Source organism: Trichoplusia ni, chromosome 7 (assembly GCF_003590095.1).
Source record: "Trichoplusia ni isolate ovarian cell line Hi5 chromosome 7, tn1, whole genome shotgun sequence".
NCBI lineage: Eukaryota > Metazoa > Arthropoda > Insecta > Lepidoptera > Noctuidae > Trichoplusia > Trichoplusia ni.
Window position 1 is genome coordinate 8,980,946 of NC_039484.1, and position 23,436 is coordinate 9,004,381.

The following is a 23,436-nucleotide window of genomic DNA, read 5'->3' on the forward strand; positions in this document are numbered from 1 at the left end:
GAGTACCTTTACGAATCAGCTGATCGGGAGCAGTTTTTAGTGTTTCATTTACATTGCCTTTTTTCGTGAAAACGGCTTAATAATTACTTTCGTTATGAAAATATTATTGAAATACGTAGGAAAAATGATTTTATGACACATAAAATTAAAAAAACGCGAAAAAAAAATGCAATTTTCATGAAAAGACCGATGAAAAATTCCAACGCAGATGGGTCTGGAATCATGTCTAGAACTCCAGGTCCCCATAACCGACACGATGTTCCTTACACCCTGTATTTTCTTATTCGAAATCAAATTTAACATTTACCATGGTTATAGATAGCATACGTTTCTGATTCTTAATCCTGAAGTTCGCGAACTGGGCACGTACGAGCAGCAAGCCTTCGAAACTGCAAACGGTTCAGAAAATCCGTATAGAAATAGTAAACGATGTGATCTAGAATTAAAGTATATTTGTTAAAAACTGTAAAATGTATTCTATTTATAAATAAGTCTTTTCAAAATCATTTAGGGCCGATTTTTGAATCGCCAGATAACTTTTATTCGATGAACATGTTTGACGTTTTGACAGCTTTTGTATAGAAAATATGTCAAACGGCCTAATTTATTCCTCAGATAAAAGTTATCTGACGTTTGAAAAATCGGGCCTTAGTAAGAGAACGAACCTATTTATATGATTTTCACCCGTCGTTTTCTTGTACAATTTTACATGGAAATGATACAAAATTAATTTATAACTAATAAAACCTAATAGAACTTAACAATAAATTGATTTATCACATTACAAAGTGACCATAACAAAAGCTGCTCAACTTTAATCTCTATTGTTACTATTTGTTATAGCAGCGACAAAAAAAATGTTTTAAAGTTGAAATTACGGTTCTTAGAACACAGCTAGGTGACAGAAAGGCAAACAGACAGCGGTGCCTTAATAATAAGGTTCCCAATATACCGATTTTTTATTTTATTTTCGTTGTTCAATTTATTTCTTACATACAATTTTTAATATAAAAACTACATATACCTCGTCACACTCTGAATCCATCAGGATTTAACCTAAAGCTGCCAGAGCACATCAATTTTAATACCCTACTATATAGGACAAGACTAAGCTCAAATTTGCCCATGACGGGCTACTATTATGAATTAGAGCGGAATGAGAAGGATCAAACACTAAGCACCACTGGGCCTGGCTAGCATGGATAGATGAGCTTCGCATATTAATCTCTAAATTGTTGATCTCAAACTACATAAATGAATATAAATTGTTTATCTAAAATACAATTTAGCAACTTTTATTTAGGTCTGTAAGTCAGTGTCAAATTTATACGCCTCCTTCTAAGCTTCAGATCCGACTGTCCTAAATTCCTTAAGATCAGGAATCGTTTATAAAACAAAATCCCTCTAAGGCAATCTAAATTATACTCGTACTTACTGAAACTGGACTATTCATCAATCTCCGAAAGGTCTCGGCATCGAAAAGTTTTGCTGAATTTAGGAGATCCTAAAGTCTCTTTGACATCGTAATCCAAGCTATCCGAATGCTCTGTCTAACGAACCATTTGATTAATTGATAACGTCACAATTTCTCCGCTAATCCTGTATTATTCTGACGATTTATTGGCAATCTAAATTTTGTGTCGATTTAATACACTAAGCTAGAACGAGTTCCCAGAATCTGTTAGGATTACGCAATCGGCAAATTTGCTTTGACGAAAGCTTACCGCAATTGCTACTTGCTGGTATTGTTTTAAAAACAGAAGCTGGAGCTGATATCTGCCAGGAAACCGGGATTGTCTGAAAGGTTAAAGCGAACTCGGGACACAAAGGGGAATGGAAGGAACATAAGTGGGTAAAAGTCTGACAGTCTTCACTCAATCCAAAACGACAGGAGTCAGTTGATGATTACCACCCGGAAAAAATGGCAATTGGAAGTAATCAAGTATTTCTTCTTGCCAAGCAAATTTTCACATTTCCAAGGAAAAACAGGCTTAACAATTACTGATTGTAATTTTAACTTAACTTTATATGTCTGCGCGTTCCTGAGAAAACGAGATATATTAACGGACAGAAATACAGTTGGACAACGAAGTTGGTTCAATCATTAATAATGGATACACAAAATCGTAATAAAAACGTCCACCAGGGCTAAGGAAAAGCCTAAAGTCGCGGAAAACAGATAGTACTATTATGTATAATTACAATATTAGAATTTTTTTATAGTGCCTGTTTTTAGAATTGATGCTCACGTTCAGATCTCGTCGTACGCAATCTTCAAGAAGGGCCAAAAGACGACTCTCACTGTGAGACATTCGAGGTGATTCTGTTAAACCTGTTAACAATTCATATAATTAAATTCTCGTATATTTTGTTGCTTTTGCCATAAAATCAAAAATGTCACATTAATTTAAACTTTCCATAGGTATTTCACCCATATGCACGCAATAATAATTTCCATACTAAATATATGTGAGTAGGGACATAAAATGCCAAGCCTTCGCACAAAAACAAAGACGTAAGGCAAATGGCATCATGGACGCAGCGTCGCTTCACATTTTGTTTTCATAGAAATTGTATAGATGAGTCATAAGGCACAGGCATCGAAAGTGACGCTTTGAAGAATGCGCCCTGTTCGACGAAAAACAGAAGAGACAAAAATCTTTAAATGAACTTGAAAATCGACGCTAATGCGCCATACCAACTACCTAACTACCAAGTATATATTTTTTTTCAGAATTAAAAAAAAGTTGCTCACCTTGCCGAATACACTTTTCAACCTCAATAGCTTCGTAAACTAAGCCAGCACTGTTCTCATAGTGATATGGTAATGCGGACGTGTGCAGTGTATATTCTTTAACTTTACCATCCTGTAGAATCATTTTGTTCGGAAAGTGAAAAGGGGGCTGCAACTGAAATTATAAAAGCTTATTATATGTTTTGAATGTTTCTGAACGATCGTGTTAATACTATAAGGACCTGTTTCAAAATTGCTGTCAAACTATCACAATGTCAGATAAACTATCCATGACAAATTCCTCAAATGAAAAGATAGCTTGCATTACACAACTGGCACAATGAGGCTAACCTCTGGAAATTTCATATTAATCACTTCTCTTCTATTTACCGTTATATGTCCTTTTGTCCCATAAACTACAGCTTGATTGACAAGTTCCAACTGCGTGTTGGTATTTAGCACAGCTCGTCTATCATCATCATATTCAAGGACTATCGTTTCCGAAACGTCCACTTCATCGTGATTTCTCTTGCCAACTGCAATAACTCTTTTAGGGCTGTCTTTAAATACAAATTGCGCTAATTGCAGCACGTATACACCAATATCAAGAACTGCGCTTCCGCCGTAATTTCTAGTTCTAAAAAAATAAAGAACTTGAGTTTTTAAAGACATATTCAGAAGAGAGAATTGCAGTACATTCATCTCCAGATGAAATAACTTACGTGATTCTCTTGTCTTCGGTAAAAATACCAAAATTAGCTTCCAAGAACCTAACATCTCCTATTACTCCACTTGCAATGATTTGCTCTAAATCATAATAAGCGGGAGAGAACCGGGACCAGATACCTTCCATTAGGAAAAGGTTCTTAGTCCTAGCCAGCTCTGTAAGGGACTCAACTTCATCTGAATTAAAGCATAGCGGTTTCTCGCAGAGTACATGCTTTCCGTTGTTAAGGAACAACTTTGCCAGATCGTAGTGATAAATATTCAGAGAGCCTATGTAGGCAACATCTGAAAAAAATTTTATTTTTAAAGGCAACAAATATCAATTCCATTACAATATGAATAATCAAACTTGAACTAAAAAGAAATGTTCTTTTTTTACATTTTTAATTTTTAACCTAAATTTGTTACATACCAATATCCTTGCTCTTAGCCATGTCCTCATATGAATCAAAAACTTTTTCAATATGATGAATAGCTGCAAACTCTTCTGCTTTATTCTTGTCTCTTGCTGCTATTCCAAAGATGATTTGGTTTCCTTTATCTGGGTAGGAATTAAAGGCATTGACGAAGTCATGGCAAATTTTCCCAGCGGTCACAATGCCCCAACGTAAAGTCATCTGAAATTCGAACTAATATTATCTTACGCCTTCAAGGATCAAGCCAATGTGATTTCGGCGAAACTTCGGTTTCGGGATAGCTAGAACTACAAAATAGGTACGCTACGGTACCTTTTAGTTAAAGTTATTAAAATTACAGTGACAAAAATACCTAAAAAAAAAATTATTTGAATGATTATTTTTTAAGTTAACGACTATTGATTCTAGCCTATTTAATACAATTTTAAAAAAGCTTACCTTTATGTATACATACGTATGAGTATCTGTCTTGCTTGCGCAAAATTTAATATAATTTTGTGATTATTCGTTTTTCCACTAACCTTTTTTATAAGGCGGTCTATACTCCAGAATTCCAGATGATGTTTAGTTTACCAAATTTTTGTTATTTTCGCTGTTCACTGCGGCTGTTCTAATATTGTCAATTGCGCTAATGTTTCTGAAGTACTGATATTTATGCTGAGCGTACTTAAAGATACGCATTTTATCAGTGTTGACCTTAAGCGTTAAATTGCTGCCTTGTTGTCTTGCAGTTTATCATTGAGCAATTAATTATAAGGGCCCTCGACTGCGGTGACTTATAGCAATTCGATTGGGACTAGGACTATAGATACTCTGCCCGGAAGAAAAGGAATTAAGTATCTTTAATCCACGATTGCATCTGATCAGATTGGACAAAAAAAAAAATAGTTTTACCTAGCAAGTCCCCGCATATTGATCGTCTCGCTCTTCTATCGTCTAAATAGCGTAACAAAAACCGGTAGAAAAAATACTAAAAAAAAAGAGAAATGACTTTCTCAGCACCCCATTTTACTTTATTACCATTGATAGTAGAACAGAAAAAATACATCTAGTTCATTATCAGCGGAATTCCAATGTATTATTTATCAATAACAGTAAAATTGTACTACTTCACTGCTTTTGGCGCCAACTCCAACACTAGTGTCATTTGGCACTCAAAACTCACTGACCCGGATTGTAATGGCTTTTTAATGCCAGCTAATTTTATACGTTCCGCTTTATTTGTATTTTTAATTACACCATTTACGTACTAACATCATACATCATTATTTGTACTGTTCTAACTTTCGCTTATTGGTACTGTTTCTGAATACTACAATGTTAAAGAAAAACAAAGGAAGATATCGTTCCTTTTGTTCAACCCCCATGACTTTCAGATCAAATCCAAGTTTGTCAATGTAAACTTCCTTCAAGTTAATCAAGTACTTACTGTACTAATTTACTTAAATGCAAAGTTTCAATGAGGTCTTAGACTTCTCTGCAGCCTAACTCACTTACTTCTATCGTACCTTATTTTGTCTTTGAATTGTTTTCTTGAAAATTCCGGCTTGAAACAAATGTACGTGACGTAACCGTGACTTCGGAAACATACGAGTTGATTTTTACTTACTTAAAATTTGCACTATGTCATCATCATCATCATCTCAGCCTATAGCTGTCAACTGCTGGATCTATACCTCTCAATACGTTCTCCAGCACGACCGGTTCATTGCCAACTGCATCCAACGAGACCCAGCGGCTTTTCTGTCCCAGGGCCGTCCGATCTTCGCGCTATCCCATTGTCACTTCAGCTTGCACTGTGTAATATGAAATTATTAATGAAAATAGTAGTGTAAAATTTAAAACGATGATAGCCAAAATAATCGCCTGCGTCGTTTAATGGTATGCTATGGGTTTGTCAATTGTCATTCCGTTGCAAATAAAAATAATAGAATACACGATCAGCATTTTTTTCGGGTACCTAAACTTGTTAAGTGCAGCGGACTATCCATGAATCAAAATTCTTCAAAAAATAATTCGATCCTCCAACCACTTTTACAGCATTTAACGATGATCGATCAAGCCTTAGTAAAAACAACGTCATTAGCAGACACGCACTTTTTCCATAAAACTAAGTGGAAGATGGACAAATGGACATCGTTTTGAAAATGGGGCATAATTTATTGCTGGAATGAACAGTAATATGCAGTGAGCTAACCGATTATATTATTGTATTAACTCGACACTCCTCATAGTATCAACTCTAGTTTCAATGTCGATATGTGACTAAGTCTAATAATGTAATCTGTTTAGGCCTTCAGAGATTTCCAAAAAAATATTGAATACTATGTAACCTATTACCACGGAAGATTAAAGCACTTGAGGTGATGAAATGGATGTGGTAAAAAGCGTACTGGTAAGTGACGTCACGCGAGATTTGTCGTTATTGAGATAAAAGAAAACTACGTATACGATATTTTTTTGGAAATCTGTCCGACTTGCTAAACATTTTTTTGTCAAATACCCTTCTCTTCTGCATACCTGTTCGTACTTCATGGCTATAGTAGATGGTGAAATAAGTTTCATTTATTTTGGATATCTAACAAAATATATAAGGACCATGTCGCAATGTTCCTAAGTGGAGGTAGAAGTCAAAGAAATCGAAATAACTCTTACTCTTTAGTTACGGAACTTAAAAATATAACAATTACTATAGTAATCGTGTACAAGCATTCTTAAGCTTCAGATCGGGTTTCGCTGTTGAGTGAAACAGCTTAAATCAGTTTTTTATTTTATTTTGTCATAGTTAAAGAACGAGTAAATATTTAATAGCGAGCTTATACCAACCAAATTATTTTATACAAAAAGAAAGTATTTTCAATCCTCTTATAACTAAAAGTATCTTAAATATTAAAACTCCATTAGTCCCGTAGTTATCCAAGAAAATACTAGAAAAACTTGCAATCAATGTTTTAAAAAACAAAGTACCTCAACTTTCTCAATATCTCAATTGGACGCTCCTAATGCGAGTTCATAAATTATCCATTACCAACTAATGCTCTCCGAATCCGTTTTCGAAATCTTTTTTCTTCGTGTTTGAGGGAAATATTTAACCGTTTGGTATATCGGCGCCATTGTCCCGAGACGATTTACAAGTCATTAAAGTTCCATCAATATCAAATGGGTCCTATTGATATCTCGTATGTCGATAATTCTTTTGTGCTCGGATGATTACTTACTTCATTTTAGATTTTTTTCTTTTGTTCTTCGTTACTCTGTTATTTTAAAAAAGATTTTACACTGCCTAGAGTCAACTAGAGTGTCTGTCTAGTTCTAGAGTAGAATCACTTTACAAAGTTACATTCACATTTTGTGGTTTGGTTTTTGGTTTCTCGAATACTTACTTAAAAAAAAAATGTTATGTTCTATAAAAATATCTTCGAAAATAATCTCAGATTTTATTTGTGATAAAAGCTAATTTTGAGAGTCAAAACTTTATAAATATATTCTACCACGAAAGTAAAATTTCGTTGTATGTAATATACAAAAGCCGGTAAAAATACTTACCTGTCAACAAGGATATTTAAAAGTTTATGTAAGTAATACTTTTTGTTTAAAACTTGTTAGGCAAAGACAATAATTTATGACAGAACTCTGTAAGCTGTGGTAGCGTCAGACAATCCTTGTTCTGAATAACACTCCCTTTATTATTATAAAATATTCAGTATAATGTTTATAACATTTTGCTTAGTTTGTAATTTATTTGATAATTATGTAACCAACAGTTCAAACAGGTAAATGTAGATCATTTTCGTTGGTTTTCTAACAGTGGAATTTTAAGGCAGTATTCAAATTTGTTGTTAGAAATATTCATTATTTAGAATGACGAAAAATGCTTATTGTGAATGAAATGAGCCCTAGATTTTAGATGGTAAAATAAACCGAAATTTTTACAAAGTGAGTACTTATTCAAATTTTCATTTTATTCTACTGATTTCAGCAGGCATCTGAAATGACCCTAACCAATGTGTCTAGAAAACCCTCTCGTCGGTACATTTGGGGTACTGGGTAAACTTGTATTCAATATAATAGAAGCAGTCATAAGGGCATTGATTGAAATCACTATCACGACGGCGACGTACACCGCAGCTACAGCTAGCTGTATGATGTTAACAGCTTTATTTTTAAGGTAATTTCAATATGAATCTTATTATTCCACGATAAAGTATTAACCTGTATAATTTCAAGTAAAGCGCTTTTTAAAAACTCTTGAATGCAGTACTATTATACTTAAGTGCACTGCACAAGCACTACTGCAGAAGGGCAGTAGCTCCACTAAATGAGAGACCAATAACGCAGTGCGGTGTTTTCACATCAGCAAAAATCGTGAACATGCCCACAGAGGCGACCCGGTGCTCTGATGGCTGCTCACGGCTCACGGTGCTCGGCCAACGACCCGTAATTTTAAATCCTTAAATGCTCTAACGATAGCTTAACCACACAATAACGCACGTAATTAAATGTCACTAATTACCCTAATTAAATAATTATTTCAATTACATAAAAAGCTTCTGAATGGCCTATTAGGGTCGAGCCTTTTTTAGAAAAGTCATCTTCAATTGTTTTATTTTGGGAAACTTTTAACGACCCTAATGTAGGTTAAGGCAAAATTAGTAGTCTTCTTTGACTTATTTCTTGCAAATTGTTGCGCAAGTTGTCAGAAGAAATTGTAACGATACTTTGTTTCTTTGTTATGTCACAGATACAAATATTTACGTAATTGCCCTGTTCCAGTTTTACTTTTGTTTAGTTTATGAATAAATAAACGCGTACATTTATTTACTTTGGGGAATATTTATGTTCCATTTTTAGAGCGTAGTGCGTTTTCAGGCTTTCCTAAATGCTACAGAATTAATTAAACAAGCGTTTAATCCCGGTTTTGTCTGTAACACTCAATCAACGCTAGCTTGCTCATGCACAAAACGAGCTAAACATAACTTTTGCGTTTATCGACGCTATAAATGTAATAACATAATAATGTGAAACAGTTTACATAATTGTTTAATAACAATTATTTGCACACGTATCTCATAACATCCCTGATTATTAGTTCATTTGTAATGTTTGTACGCATTCGTTATTGAACATTACCTATATGTAGAGTCTACGTTACTTGAATGTCAATTTTTATAAATCGGGAATAAGGGTAGTCGGAACAAGGTATTTTTTTTGTTTGAAAATAGTTTGATTAAGAATCATCATTTGATTATTGACTATGCCTGCGATTCTGCCAGTTCATCCATTTATCGTTGTTAGCTGTGTTTTTCACTCGAAAATCTGTCGTATTACTTGAGCCTATCCTAACGATTAAAATAAGGTTCAAAGTTTACCTCTTTTTAAAATAAGCATTTTAATTGAAAATGCTATATGAATTCAAATTCACAAAATCCTCTTTTTGTCTTTTCAATTGAATACAAATTTATAAAGTATTACAAAAATAATCCGCGATATATACCACAGGTAGATATCTACCCATTAAATTATATTTTTTTCGTTTCATAATCTCTGAGCAATTACACACCCCGAATATATTAAGTACGTGATCCAATTATAATAAAAAATAAACAAAACCCTGTCGTGAAATAAACTTGTATAGCGAGTTTATGTCACGTAACACGCACAGTAATATGTACCTACTTTGTTTGTAACGAAACAATAATAAAAAAAACGAATGGTAAAATTGATTTGAGATATAACATGCGTTAAAAGTTCAAATTAGAGTCCATTATTCTTTACTAAAACAAAGTGTTAATACAACAACAAAAACTGTTATTACAATCAACCTTAAACTATAAATGTTAGGAAAATCCTTTTGAGATTTGTTTCTGTTAACCTTTCTTTTCGATATACTTGCGTAAAATCTTCTTAAAATAACAGCTATCTTTAGATATTTAGATATCTCATGCTCGTAAGCAACATTTTATCTAAAAGCCACAAAAATATGTTTATCAACAATTTAGGGTACCTCCTAATACTAACAGATTCACTGAGTATATTATTAAGTTCTAAAGTTAATCTCAACGGTAACAGATGCTGACAATGAATAAATACATTGCACTGTAATAAACTCTGCTACGCAATTATACGCGTAGATAACCAAAAGACAATAACGTATTATTATCTGAAATGTGTTTCCGCTCGTCTTGGGGTCGTAGCACTGCGTAGCATTGTGTAGCAACCGTAGCGTTCCCTGACGTAATTTGCAATCAGTGTTTAAATTTAACCAGACTAATGTTTGTTTTGTTGAAAATAATTAAAAAAAATCTGGTCTAAAAATAAATGAAATTAAGCTTTAAACAAAGCGCAATAGCAAAAATGTTTGCTAGAAACTTTTTTCATACATAATCGAAAATATTGTTCTGAGTTTATAACGAAGCAAAAAGGCTGAAAATATCCAGTTTAAAACTTCTTCGTTGAGATCGTGTGATAACAGTTGTAAAAAGAAATCTAGGTTAACTAGGAATAACGGGTTTAATGCGTGCTTGGAGACCGATGTTTAGCTCATACCCTTACATGTTTAATAGTGGTTCACGTGAACTTGGCCTTAAGGTACATTTTCGTGGACCGTTTTTCATGGCAGCCACGCATAATCGCATAATATGTTACCACACAGCTCTGTCTTCTGTTCCTATCGCCCGTACATTTTTCTTATCGATATAAGAAATTAAATCAAAATGCCGTACATAATTAAAGTGCGATTATACTGCGCTATGTCCGATTTCAAGCAGCTTGACGCAAAGCATCTGGCAGCAATTTGGACGCGATGCACGGAAACGCACCTTTATTTGGCCATTAGCGAAACTCCCTCTATCATGACGTCACAAATTAGATGATTAATGATTATATTAAACTATCCCCAGGTATGGGCTCTGCAGAGACGGTACTTGCTTCAACGAAGGCGTTTTTGGGAACTTTGTCATCGTAGCCGGGTTTACCATAGCTATATTTGCCGCTTACAACATATTTAAAAAATTGTTTTAAATTAAGTGTTTTAATTGTAAGGTTATGTACACAGCTTTTTAATAAAGTAGTGAAATGGAAGAATGTTTTTTTTTATTAAAAGGGTTTTAACATTAGCGTATCCACTTGTCTGTTAGTAATATAAAATGTATTTCTTAATATTTTCATTGTTCTTCTGAATGTCGGAAGTTTCTCGAAAAAAACAGGAAAACGCACTGATTGCCCCGCTTACTCCCTTGCATGGAAGTAAGCGTAATCTTTTTTTCGAATCCATGATCTCTCACGACGTTTCCTTAACCTATTGTAAAGGTGCGCATGAATATTTAAGGAAAACATATAAATATATAAATATATAAAGCTTATGTTTTAATAAGTTAGACAAAAAGGTTTGAACCTGCACCCAAATTTATCAGACGCTGTTTTGGTGCCAGTCTTGACCACGACATAAAAAAAAAAACAAATTAGAACCTATTGAACGTTCAAAACAGCAACAGCTACTAGCAACTGTCCCTTATCCCACTATAGGGCAAAGCCCTCACACAAACAAGGCTTGCTTTGATCAATTCCTGTTTTCATAGAATTACAGGGCAATTACATTGACACTAAACAAAGAGCTCACTTTCAATAACAAGAAACAATCATTAATTATATTGTAAAACCAAATTAACTAAAACAAAGGGATCTAAAAGCCGCTCGCGTACATAGTTATTGACACGAATAACTTCCTTGGTTCGAGATACCTACTTGAGATACCAAAAGTACTAATCGATTGAATGGCTATGATATCTGAATCACATTCACACACTTAACACCTTATCAGCTGCTTAGTTAATACCGTCATTTTTTACCGTAATTTCCGCTGACTAAACACTTTTCCCCTTTTGATGAAACTTCTCGCGAATTTGTCATTAAAACGCAACCTAGAAAGAAGTAAATAAAATATTAATATTTCGGTGAAAATTTAAATTCGTTGTAACTAAAACTAATTTTATTGCTATTCTTAAGAATAGGTACATTATAACGTAATATTTAATATTTTGTCCTCATTATTGTGTGTATGTAAATACTAACTGATTCACCCATTAAAATAATACTTTCATCCGCAAAGGTTCGTTCATAAGATAAATTGTGTTAATTGTTTCCGTTCGTAATAAAATCTGTAATAAAAATTATAATCGTCACAAAATTGTATATTTTAAGTGCCTGTATAACAACAATAACAAGGACTAAAGCCTAATGCTCAGTAATTAACACAGACAATCTAGAATAGGATGTAAATGGTATAATTCCGACGGGCCTGTTGGTCTAGTGGTTAGTGACAATGACTGCTATACCGGAGGTCGTGGGTTCGATTCCCGCCCAGGACAAATGTTGTGTGATGAGCATGATCATTTGTTCTGGTGTCTGGGTGTAATTTATCTATAATATGTACGTATTTAGAAATATTTAAGTAAGTTTATCAGTTGTCTGGTTACCATAACACAAGCTCTGCTTAGCTTGGGATCAGATAACCGTGTGTGAGTTGTCCCAGGATATATTAAAAAAAAATATATATATTAATTAATTGACAATGTTTGGTTCAAATGAAACTAAAAAAAAACAACACAATATTTTTTAAACTGCTCAACGTTTTTCATAAAGTATATATAAGAACACTTATGCAAAAGTCACCTTTATTGCAAAATAAACAAGAAATTAAATCACTCTATCCGTTCAGAGACACAGACAAACAAACTTAAAAACACGTCAAACATAAAACACCCCCTTTTTTACGTAGTGGGCTAACAAAGTCATTTTGGCGTACCACCACAACCTAAAGTAAAACTATTATTTATTTAATTGTGTCAAAGTTGTGAAAGAGATGCCGAGCTAAATTCGCAGTGCTCCATCTCGCTTCCAGAGTGTCACCAAGGAAATTAAAGTTATATTATTATTTTTTAATATACTAAATCGTTTATACCACTTAATGAATTATAGCTCAAAACAAAAGCCAACAAAGCTATTTGAGTATAATAAATAATATTAGTGTTGGCTTTTGTTTATGATTACATAATTAACTACCAATTTAACTAAGTAATCGGCGGGCAAAAGATTTCTAGGCGGTTTTAGAAAACAAACTAAAAAAATATTCTAAAGTCTTAATCATCCTCCCTAAAACAATATGTGGGAAAAACAAAAGAAATACAATCAGGTCATATTACTATTTTTGTTTCAAGAAGTAGGTACCTATATAAATAAGTAATGTAGGCGTTTCTAACTGAACCAATATATTTTGTAGATATTTATCGAAGTGTACCATTATTACTCTTTCATATAACGACTAGCTGTTGCCCGCGACTTCGTTCCCGTGGGTAGAAGATAGAAGTTATGATTTATACCTGCCCTGTTTTTTTCCCATTTTCCATTGTACCTATCTTCGCTCCTATTAGTCGCAGCGTGATGGTTTATAGCCTAAATCCTTTCTCGATGAATGGTCTATTTAACACAAAAAGAATTTTTCAATTTGGCCCAGTAGTTCCTGAGATTAGCGTGTTCAAACAAACAAACAAACAAACTCTTCAGCTTTATATATTAGTATAGATATAGATTTTCATAAAAGGTGTTCTCTGTTTATTGGCTTATAACCTGTTATTATAGTAACGTGCTGACTTATACACCCACACGTTAAAGATGATTTAATAAGTTCCAAATTCTGTTGGGTATGGAGCAAAATCAATAACTTTGTTCAATGTAAAGTCGGGAATTACATTTTGATTATGAATACTTAATTTAATATTGGGTTTATATTGACGAGTAGGTAGATTGAGTTATTACTTGGACTTCACATGAATGATTATAAAAACGTTGTTATCAATAAAAAAAAATAGACAGTGATTTTGTAATAAGTATTTTTATAGTATTACTAGCATTTCGCCCACGGCTTTGCCCGCATCGAGGTCGGTTATATCGCGTGATAGGATAAAAACTATCCTATCTTCTTTCTCAAGGTCAACTCTATCTCTGTACCAAATTTCATTAAAATCAGTTCAGTGGTTTAGACGTGCAAGCGTGAAAGCGTAACAGACAGACAGACAGACAGAGTTACTTTCGCATTTATAATATTAGTAGGGATGTGTTAGCCAAGCTGGCGTGGTTAGTTCTCTGTTAAAGAAATCTCTTGGACATTAAAGTTATGTTAATAATTTAAATTAATAACCAAAACCAAAAACGTGAACGGAAAGTTTAAAAAACAGTAAAAAAAGACTTAATTTTACAACTTTATAAACAAAATATATATTTCTAAATAGTGGCGAATCACTGTTCCGCTTTTCAATCACTTTAGATGTAACAAGAAAAACTAATTAAACTTTATAAAATCAATCACGAACCTAGACAGAAATTACAGGCAGTCTCGAGGGATTTTTAACTTTTTAATCGAATTAAATTTATATTCTTTCGTGTCATTTACCTTGGGTTTTGGAAATACGTCGATATAATGGCGGCACTTAGTATAAAACAGTATTGACCTTTACCTATACCTAGTACTTTTCATATTTGTTGCATATGTAAAGTTTCTCTTTATCTATACTAATATATAAAGCTGAAGAGTTTGTTTTTTTTGTTTGTTTGTTTGAACGCGCTAATCTCAGGAACTACTGGTTCGAATTGAAAAATTCTGTGTTGAATAGACCATTTATCAAGGAAGGCTATATAACATCACGCTACGACTAATAAGAGCGAAGATACAATGGAAAATGTGAAAAAAAACGGGGCAAATTCTGAAAACGTGGACGAAGTCGCGGGCAACAGCTAGTTTGCAAATATGTGTATTGGGCAAATATGTGTATTGGTGTGGATAAATAGGATGTACATGATACAATATTTGGTATGATAAAATGTCCAACCATAAAAATATTATCATCAATCATTTGTGCTTAAATGATTATACTTCTAATGTGTTAATTCTCCTAATAAGTGTTACGTTCTTAGATCAATTTAGGAATTGAACATTTTTACTACACATCACAGAAGTACAAGATTAGATTTAATACTTACGTGGTTAAACAATTGACGGTCTTATCGCTAACTTGAAAGAGTGATTTTTCAATCCCTGCGAATACGATTTTCTTAAAATATTGATTACTTTTGATTTAAATCGATTATGGTATCCTGTGTTACATGTCAATGAACTTCTGGAAATCTCTGTGATATTTAACTGAAATCGAAACCAAATAGGAACGATGCCAAACAAAAAACTTTTTAATCATACAATCCACGGAATTAAAAGTTATCAACGAAATATTTCCATGATATCATCTATAGAGATTCTTCTGCGTACGATGAGGCTTTTGCCCTGCTGATTGATATTTTTGAGCCGGTACTCATCTTATAAATATAAAGTATATATTCGACGACCTCCGTGGTCGAGTGGCATACGCACCGGTTTCAAGGTGTCGCTAGCTCTGAGGTCCCGGGTTCGATCCCCGGTCGGGTCAATGTAAAAATTCACATTTCTACATTGTCTCGGGGCTGGGTGTTTGTGGTACCTTCGTTGTATCTGAATTCCATAACACAAGTGCTTCAGCAACTTACTTTGGGTTCAGAACAATGTATGTGATGTTGTCCGCATTTATTTATTTATTTATATTTCCTGAATTATTCTGGCCCAACCGCCATGTCTTCATATGCAAGTGAGAAAGAGACATAGCTTCAACGTGTAGTGCGCTATCACATTTCTATAACCGCAATTATCTAGTTTACGAGGTGTCATTACACCTCTCGTGTGCCGTTTGCTGTGTTTCTTCTCTACACTAATAAAGTGGCGAGGAGCAAGTGATTTCTGCGAGTTTTTGAGTTTTAGTTACGCTTTAAGTTTTTCTTTTAAGTACAATAACACATTGATCTTTAATAATGAATGCTGTTTTGCCAATATACCCATTACCCTCGTGCTAGGAAACCAATTATCTTATACCGTACTATAACCGATTGTGTCTTATAAACTCAAGATCTTATTTATGTTGATAATTTTGACTGCCACGGTGCATAAGTTATAGGTATGTTAGATATATAAACAAGGAAAATAGTTCGTATTCATATCGAAGTTATTAGACCGAAACGAAGAAGGGTCAGCCTTTGAGTTCACAAATCGAATGTAGGTTAAAAGAAACCATTCGAAGCTTTGCCAAATACACAGCAATATTACATTTTGGTCTCATCTGCCAAAGTCATGAATAATTAAGAAGGGAATACTATACTTACTCATATTTTATGTTAAACTCATTTCGGTAAAATATGTAAGTATTTTTTTATATAACTTTTGTTTTAACACGAGCGCTCAAAAAAGAAATGATAACGGGCCTGTTGGTCTAGTGGCTAGTGACCCTAACCGCTATACCGGAGGTCGTGGGTTCGATTCCCACCCAGGACAAATGTTGTGTGATGAGCACGATCATTTGTTGTGTGTCTGGGTGTAATTTATCTATATTATGTATGTATTTAGAAATATATAAGTAATTTTATCAGTTTTCGAGTACTCATAATAAAAGCTCTGCTTAGTTTCAGACTAGATGGCGTTGTGTGAAAGTTGTGGGATATTATATTAGATTATATTATATCTTAACTATCCAATTTTTTATTTGAGCTAAGTATAAGACCGGCAGTTTATCTATTGTGTTGTAATAAAACAACAAATAACTAACTATAATTAACTCATTATCCCTTTAATGATACATAGGTCGTCAGACAAGTCTTAGTGTCGTCTTAATTATGGAACCTTCTTTCTTATAACCTACAGTCTCAGAGAATGTCGTTAATCAGATGTCTGTCTTAGCGTCCTACTTTGTCTTACTTCGGCTGACCTATGAACAGAACGAATGTTGTATCCAATATGTTTGTATGAGGTTTCCTGACGCCTACCAAAAAAAGTATAGCAACCTGTTGCCGATGTAGATATTTTTTCTAATAAAATTATGTGTGTGTTGTCTTTGAAAACGTGATGATTAAATTTTCCAACTATTTTGTTATAAATATTGAAGGTTGTCTCACGATTAATTTGAATTGCCGTTTTTTTTAAAACGTACCTAAACTTTCTTGTTTATTCAAAAAAACTTTATGTTGTAGAATCTATTAACTGTTGTTCTCAAGATATAATTACATAATTTACACCTAGTCAATAAGTATTGAAATTAAATCACAGAAATTTAATTAACAGAAATACAAATTCTCTTGGAAGTAAACAAAAATAAAAACAAAGTTCTCCATCAAAGAGATTCTGTGTTCGTTACAAAGTCTAGTTGCGTTGCCATAGCAACCTGCAACCCTCATAAATGTCATTTGAAGTTGAAGCCTGCGGCAGCAAGTTCCGCAATTAATTTTCTTTGACAATTTATTGCTCTGAGCAATAAAACGTCTGGAGTCGCTCTGGGCACGTGAAACACTCTTTTAATGACAATTTACGTATTTTACTATTGTACTTGTTTTTTTATTGCGCATTGGAACTCTGAAAGTAAGCCACGTGTTTTAATAAAACTTAATTTAGAAAAAACTGGCGAGGGAAGTTACGAAATATAGATTTGTACCACTCTTAGACAGTTGAATGAAAAGAGGGGAAGAAAAAGCCTTTCTTCCTATAAGAAAATGAACTTGGAAATTAATGCCACACTAATTTAAAAGGTAACACACGTAAATAAATTCTTTAAACCGAAGGCTGTTTTAAAAACAGGAAACTTAAGGTAAGCAAATGTGATTTTCTCAGCTAAAAATATCCTAATTCTAAGACTGTGAAGACTTAGTAATTACTAGTTAAGTATTTCTTAGACTATTCATGACAAGATATTTCCGGTTTCCTTATTTTTTACACTTTTCAAGATTTTTAAAACCTTAAAAAAATCTGTCGAAAAAGGGGTAGATTAGGCCAACGACCTACGTGCGCAATAAATTGCTAAGCATTGCCAGGCATGGACCAAACGCAGGAATTCGGTATCCATGAGGATGTCTCCACCCCAACAAAAAACTGGCCCAGTACTAGTTAGACTTGGTAAACTGAAGGTTCCGTGCCAATACATCAACAGCCTAACTACCACGGTTCATGGTACAGTCTGGATGACGCGCCGACGAACAGACAGCTAAACCTTGGTAATCGGTTTCTTTTTTACCGCCTGGGCATGGAAAGAAAACGGGCCAACGATCTGTAAAATGTTCTTGACACAGTTGTACAAATGCCAAACTGTACGTCTCAAATAATTTAATCTATCCTATCCATACTTATTGCTGTTTCTTAGTGCACGACCCCATTAAACATTATGTTAGAACCTTATTTCAAAGGCTAGTAATAATAGCGGCAAGATGCCAATTGTACCAGATCAAGCTATAAATTATGGTATCAATTTTACAATGTGGGTCGAAGCAATTTGTTGGCAAGCCGGCCAGAAGCTAACATCCTAATTAAATAGGAAATTGTTAAATAATTGCCAACGAGTACACACGGTAACTACAGGTTTTTGTACTTTTATTATAATAATCATCACCATCAGCCCATATTCGTCGACTACTGGGCATAGGTGTCCCCAATTGCACACCATCCAGATCTATCTTCGGCTGCTCGCTTCCAGCCCCTGTCAGTTATCCTGCGCAGCAGCTAAAATGAGGATACATAAGAAGTCTGTGACAACATATAAATGTTCTAAATATTAATATAATGATATTAATGTAATTATCTAGACTTAAGCCATACTCACACATGTCATGTTAGTGTACCTAACTTTGTTAAAAGCAAACCTCTTTCACTTTATGTTTAAAAGTTTTAGTTCTACTCTTATTTGCGACAACATGCAAGAGAAAATGTCGGCTCAGTCAAAATTTGCCTCAACCCGAACTGTTCGTAAGTTTATAACTTTACCGAACATCTGTTAGTAGAAGCTCTCACTTTTAACTTTAATATTTATTTGTTGGGTAGTAACAAAGTTTGCTGGTTCCTGAATATATTCCGTGAACGACTTTTATTTTTACGAGGCATCTGCAGTTGAATTTAACACTTATTGATGTAGTGTAAGTACATAGATTTACTTACCTCTATCTTTAAATTTAGATTTTTTTATTCTTAATAAAAAAAGTTAGAATGTCACGAATCATAGGAGAAGTATACATGTAATAGATTTCTTTTGCACATTTCTCTACGGAGTAAAGTCTTTAAGAAATTTTATTTTTTTCTCCCATGACTGGATTTCATTTTTATCGTCTAGTTATAGATTTCCATTTTTAGCTAATAATGTACATACACGAAAAATTTTCCTTTTTAAAACTGTAATTTCGTATATTTTTACTGGTTCCAGAGCTACTAATAAAAGTGCCTGAAAAAGGCGTACTTAAAATTAAACATTTTGATTTGACCTACGTGACATAGGGTAGTGTCTAGAGCATAGCTACAAAGTAGTGGTGGCACCCCCCACATCGTTTGATGTCAACAATTTACGACGCAAAACCCTTTGTTTAGCGTAGGAAATAATTTTTAATATCCGATTGAACTCCACAGAAAGTTTACGAAGTTGTGGGCGTTTGAGAAAGGGTAAAAGGCTATTAAGCACATGCATTGTAATTACAAACAATTATCCCGTACATCAAACATGTTTAACTGCCTCTAAAGTGCCTACTTTGGTACAAGTACTGGAATTAGACGAAGTTTTTGCTAAATTGAATTCTAAAAGTTTATTTATTATGTTTTGTTTTCTAAGGATTCTCTTAATATATTAATCTAAGATACGGCTGCGTATGGAAGGAGTTTCGAGCATCGACATGAAATGGGCGTACAATATTTATTGTTAAGCGACCGTTTATCATAACATGTGATTACGAGATACTCTTCAGAGTCCAAACAACACTGTCTAGCTAAGCAATACTCGATTTTGAGTTCTAAAGATGTAATTAAGACAACTGGAATAGACAAAGTTTGATGAAAACCTGCATGTTGCATCCTGCATACTTGAATATTTAAATACAAACACAATAAATAGCCTAGTCAAACATCCAATGACGGAATTCTGGATTTCGAAAATGGAGTGAAATTTAGCTAGTTCTACAGTGTTTCCACTCAAAAAAATACATAATACCTAAAATAGTAGCTACAAAAGGGCAATTTAATAACACTTTGACAAATGAGAATTTAAGACATTTGCGCCGTCGCAGTACGGATCGTTAGCAATTTGTTTCGGAATGAAAACGTTGTTCTGAAATTATTGTGAATGTCACAACAGCTATTTGTTAGTCTCAAACAAAGAATTGTTTGTCGTCTCACTAAAATGTATGAGTATTGCCATCGAATACTATGAAAACTTCAAGTGATTATGACATATCTGTTTAATACAGTTGGTGAATTCGTCTAATTTGAACACCTATCAAATTAAGTAGCGTGCCAACTATTGCCTTGCATCGATTTTTATTTTATTTATAGCAGCAACAGAAATACTGCCTTTGGGAAAATTTTAACCGTCTAGCTATCACATGTCATGAGATATCAAGCCGATATATCCCCATTATAGAAAAACAGGCAGACAGGAGTCTTAGTCATTTTTACCTTTTGAAAACGGTGACTTCAAAGGAAAAAATGATTCAATTTTCTTCAAAAAACATAATAAACTACTGTCCAAATTAATTTACATGCCACAAAGTCTACTTCAATCTCGTGAAGCCCATGATTTACATATATATGAAGCAATATGACCGTCCCCTCCCAATCCTTTAGCAATACGTCCTTTCACCCAGAATTCTCGACTATGTTAATATTTCCCTACAATTTTGGGTCTGACCTTTTTAAGGACTGTTTTTGTCATCCAATCAGTGCGTAGGAAACGGTTGAGTTCAATTTCCTAATAATCTCTTTAAACTGGAAATAATTATGACAGGGGTTGTGAAAGATGATTTAATTTAGATTCATTGACTGTCTGTTTAGCTTTTTAGCTAGCCGCTAGCCGTCTGATTTTTTTTCTTCTCATAACCTTCAGTTCAGGAGTTTGTATTTCATGGACACTTTTGCGTTATCACACCAAGAATTTTAAGACTTCCTTGAAATTACTTAAAAAATAACCTCACAGTGATATAGTTTCTCATTATATATACACGTACATTATTTTAGGACTGGACATGATCCCACATCATAGTACTCTCTAAACGGTGTCAATGAAGATTCCCACTGACGAAATGCATGTCACCTTGAAACGACGTGTTACACGCTATTTGCTCAGTCCCCTCGTGGGCTAAATGAGGATGTGACTCCCTGCGGGAGCCATGCCGTTCATAACTCGCATATTTAGGCCCAGTGGGTCTCGGACCTAGATACACAATAAACAGACGAAAGGATATCACTGGAACTACTAGATGGCTTGAAAATAATTTATTTTAGTCTCCAAAAGTTGGCAGGAACCTGTTTCCACTACTGCTATTAAGTCAATTTTGTTTTTTTTTAATCGCTTGTGTACTCGCTTAGTCTAATAATCTTTACATCCCATGAATTGTGAATAAATTATAACTATGGTCACCACGCCAAACCTACCTCCTACTTCCACGTAGGTCATGATTTGTGTGCTCCACAAAAACTTGTTCTGAGTCTAGGTATTCCTTGTTAAAGTGACTTGAATGTTTGTGAAACAGCTTTGGTACAAATGTTAAAATTTGTTCAAGGGGATCCGATTTTAGGAATAATAAGGGAATCGCATAAAAAACATAGGGGTATAAATCACTCTACATTGAAATATAGATCGTATGTAACAAAGATATCAATAACTCTAAATATCGGACGTCGAGGATATGGAGGATAGGACGAGCAACGACGAAGGACGAAACTTATAACATTATACGGAATTGTCGCTCTCCCTCGAGGCAAGTTTTACCTTAAGAGATAAAATATTTATCTACTAGACATGTCCGCTGTATTAACAGTATTATTTTTTAATCTTTAATCTCGTAGGTACTGTGTTCGCATGTTTATCTCTTGTTTCCATATTTTTTTGTTTGTTTTATCTGAATCATTTCAAAAGTCTTGCCCTATATTAAAGTAGAAGAGAAACGCCGCTCTACGCCTTATAGTGCGTTGTCACGCTTCCACAACTGCAATAGTATTTCTCGACGTTTTTTCTCAGGGCTGCCAGCTAGGAAATGTCGACTCCATGTAGCTTAAAAAAAGTGACATGTTAAAGTGATGACGTCTATCCTATTTGCACAATAAATGATTTATTGTCATTTCATTCCACTAGTGAAGTTGCAAGTTTCACACCCTCTAAAAAGTATAAAAAAAATGCTAACATATTACATATTTATTTTATTTACTCTCATATCTCGCACAGTCTTCTAAATTATCCTGTATAAAATTATAAATATTTTTCACACCAGGTTCCTAATGATTTTCCCCAAATAATAGAGTATTTTCTCCATAAAGCTTTAAAAGTAAAATAATAAATACATGAGCCTCCACCCACGTAACGTTTTCCGTAGAAAATTGCTTTCTAAAATAGAAATCTAATATTTGATTACAACACAAAGTAAGTGAGGCGTGTTAATTAATACTTAATATTTCATTTTGCGTAAATAATTACTAACGGACGCTGAACAAAATCGCTTTGATGAATGGAATATTTTTATAAATGAAAGAAAAAATCATTGGTTTGGAGATGTTTGCACTGGAAAGCTGCAAAGGACCGTAATTAGGGTTTTGGGGAACCAACTTTTTGATTTAGCGCGACTGAAGTTCAATGACATTAAACAGATGGGACCATGGTCATTTCCTCCTCAGTTAACTTGAAAAGTTTTGATATTAATTTGGTAAAGTAATAGCCACCGACCTATGGCTGCGGTAACAAACTAATAAAATACCTTTACATAAGTCAGCAAAACGATATTGATACGAAAAAAAATTTATTCCAATTCCATATTTTTTATTTATTGAATTATTACAATAATGCAAGGGGCATTATTTAAAGACAGCTCGAATGGAGCGGTAAATTTACTACTTTTAATTGAAAAAATATACTACACATCTACACCCAATAATAACATGCACTTCACTCTCTATCACAGTACAAATGTTACCTTTAAAAATAAAATATAACGAAGTTATTATATTCAACGTTTGCACGTTATAATGTCTGATATCTACTAGTAATAATGTTTAACTAGCCGTTTGTACTCAAATAAAAACACGTATAAAAGCCAATATGTTGCATTTTCAGCGTCGAGACATTAAATTTTATTTTACTACCAAATATAATTCAACTATAAAGTATTTATTATAATACCCACTTTATACGGTATTACATATTGTTTTAAACGTAATAAAATTCGAATTATGTTTAGAAGAGCAAAAGAGTACACTATCTGACTCAAAAGACAAAGCACCATTTAAATTAAACAAAGAAAATAAATTTAAAGTTTTTTAAGTGCTATCTAGCTATTGTTTGATGAATGTTTTACATTAATTTAAGTTTAAGTATCATAATTAAGGTAAGTAAGCTTAACAGCGTTATAAAGAAATATATTTTAGATGATCAAACGAACTTCTTGATGCGAAGTTCGATCATTATTATATGAGTCGCTTCA

At 33.7% G+C, this 23,436-nt stretch overlaps 1 protein-coding gene and 1 long non-coding RNA gene across 2 annotated transcripts; one reads left to right on the forward strand and one right to left on the reverse strand.

Annotated features, from left to right (window-relative positions):
* Positions 1-644: 644 nt before the first annotated feature.
* On the reverse strand, positions 645-5,773 carry LOC113496171 (trans-1,2-dihydrobenzene-1,2-diol dehydrogenase-like). Its single transcript, XM_026875307.1, has 6 exons — positions 4,315-5,773; positions 3,873-4,077; positions 3,457-3,745; positions 3,125-3,371; positions 2,756-2,909; positions 645-2,332 (listed from the first exon to the last, which is right to left on the reverse strand). Exons 2-6 carry the CDS (start codon positions 4,075-4,077, stop codon positions 2,199-2,201), a joined length of 1,029 nt encoding a protein of 342 aa, XP_026731108.1. The 5' UTR covers positions 4,315-5,773; the 3' UTR covers positions 645-2,198.
* A 1,580-nt stretch (positions 5,774-7,353) lies between these two features.
* Positions 7,354-10,956, forward strand: LOC113496050. Its single transcript, XR_003400777.1, has 3 exons — positions 7,354-7,649; positions 7,856-8,044; positions 10,776-10,956. It is a non-coding gene; the product is annotated as an uncharacterized LOC113496050 (long non-coding RNA).
* Positions 10,957-23,436: the final 12,480 nt, after the last annotated feature.

Excerpts from the sequence above, each read along its gene's own strand:
- LOC113496171 (XM_026875307.1), bottom strand. The coding sequence starts at position 4,077 with ATGACTTTACGTTGGGGCATTGTGACCGCTGGGAAAATTTGCCATGAC. Across the intron at positions 2,910-3,124 it reads GGACAAAAGGACATATAACG|TTGCAGCCCCCTTTTCACTT; the intron begins GTAAATAGAAGA and ends TTATAATTTCAG. Across the intron at positions 2,333-2,755 it reads TGAAAAGTGTATTCGGCAAG|GTTTAACAGAATCACCTCGA; the intron begins GTGAGCAACTTT and ends AATTGTTAACAG.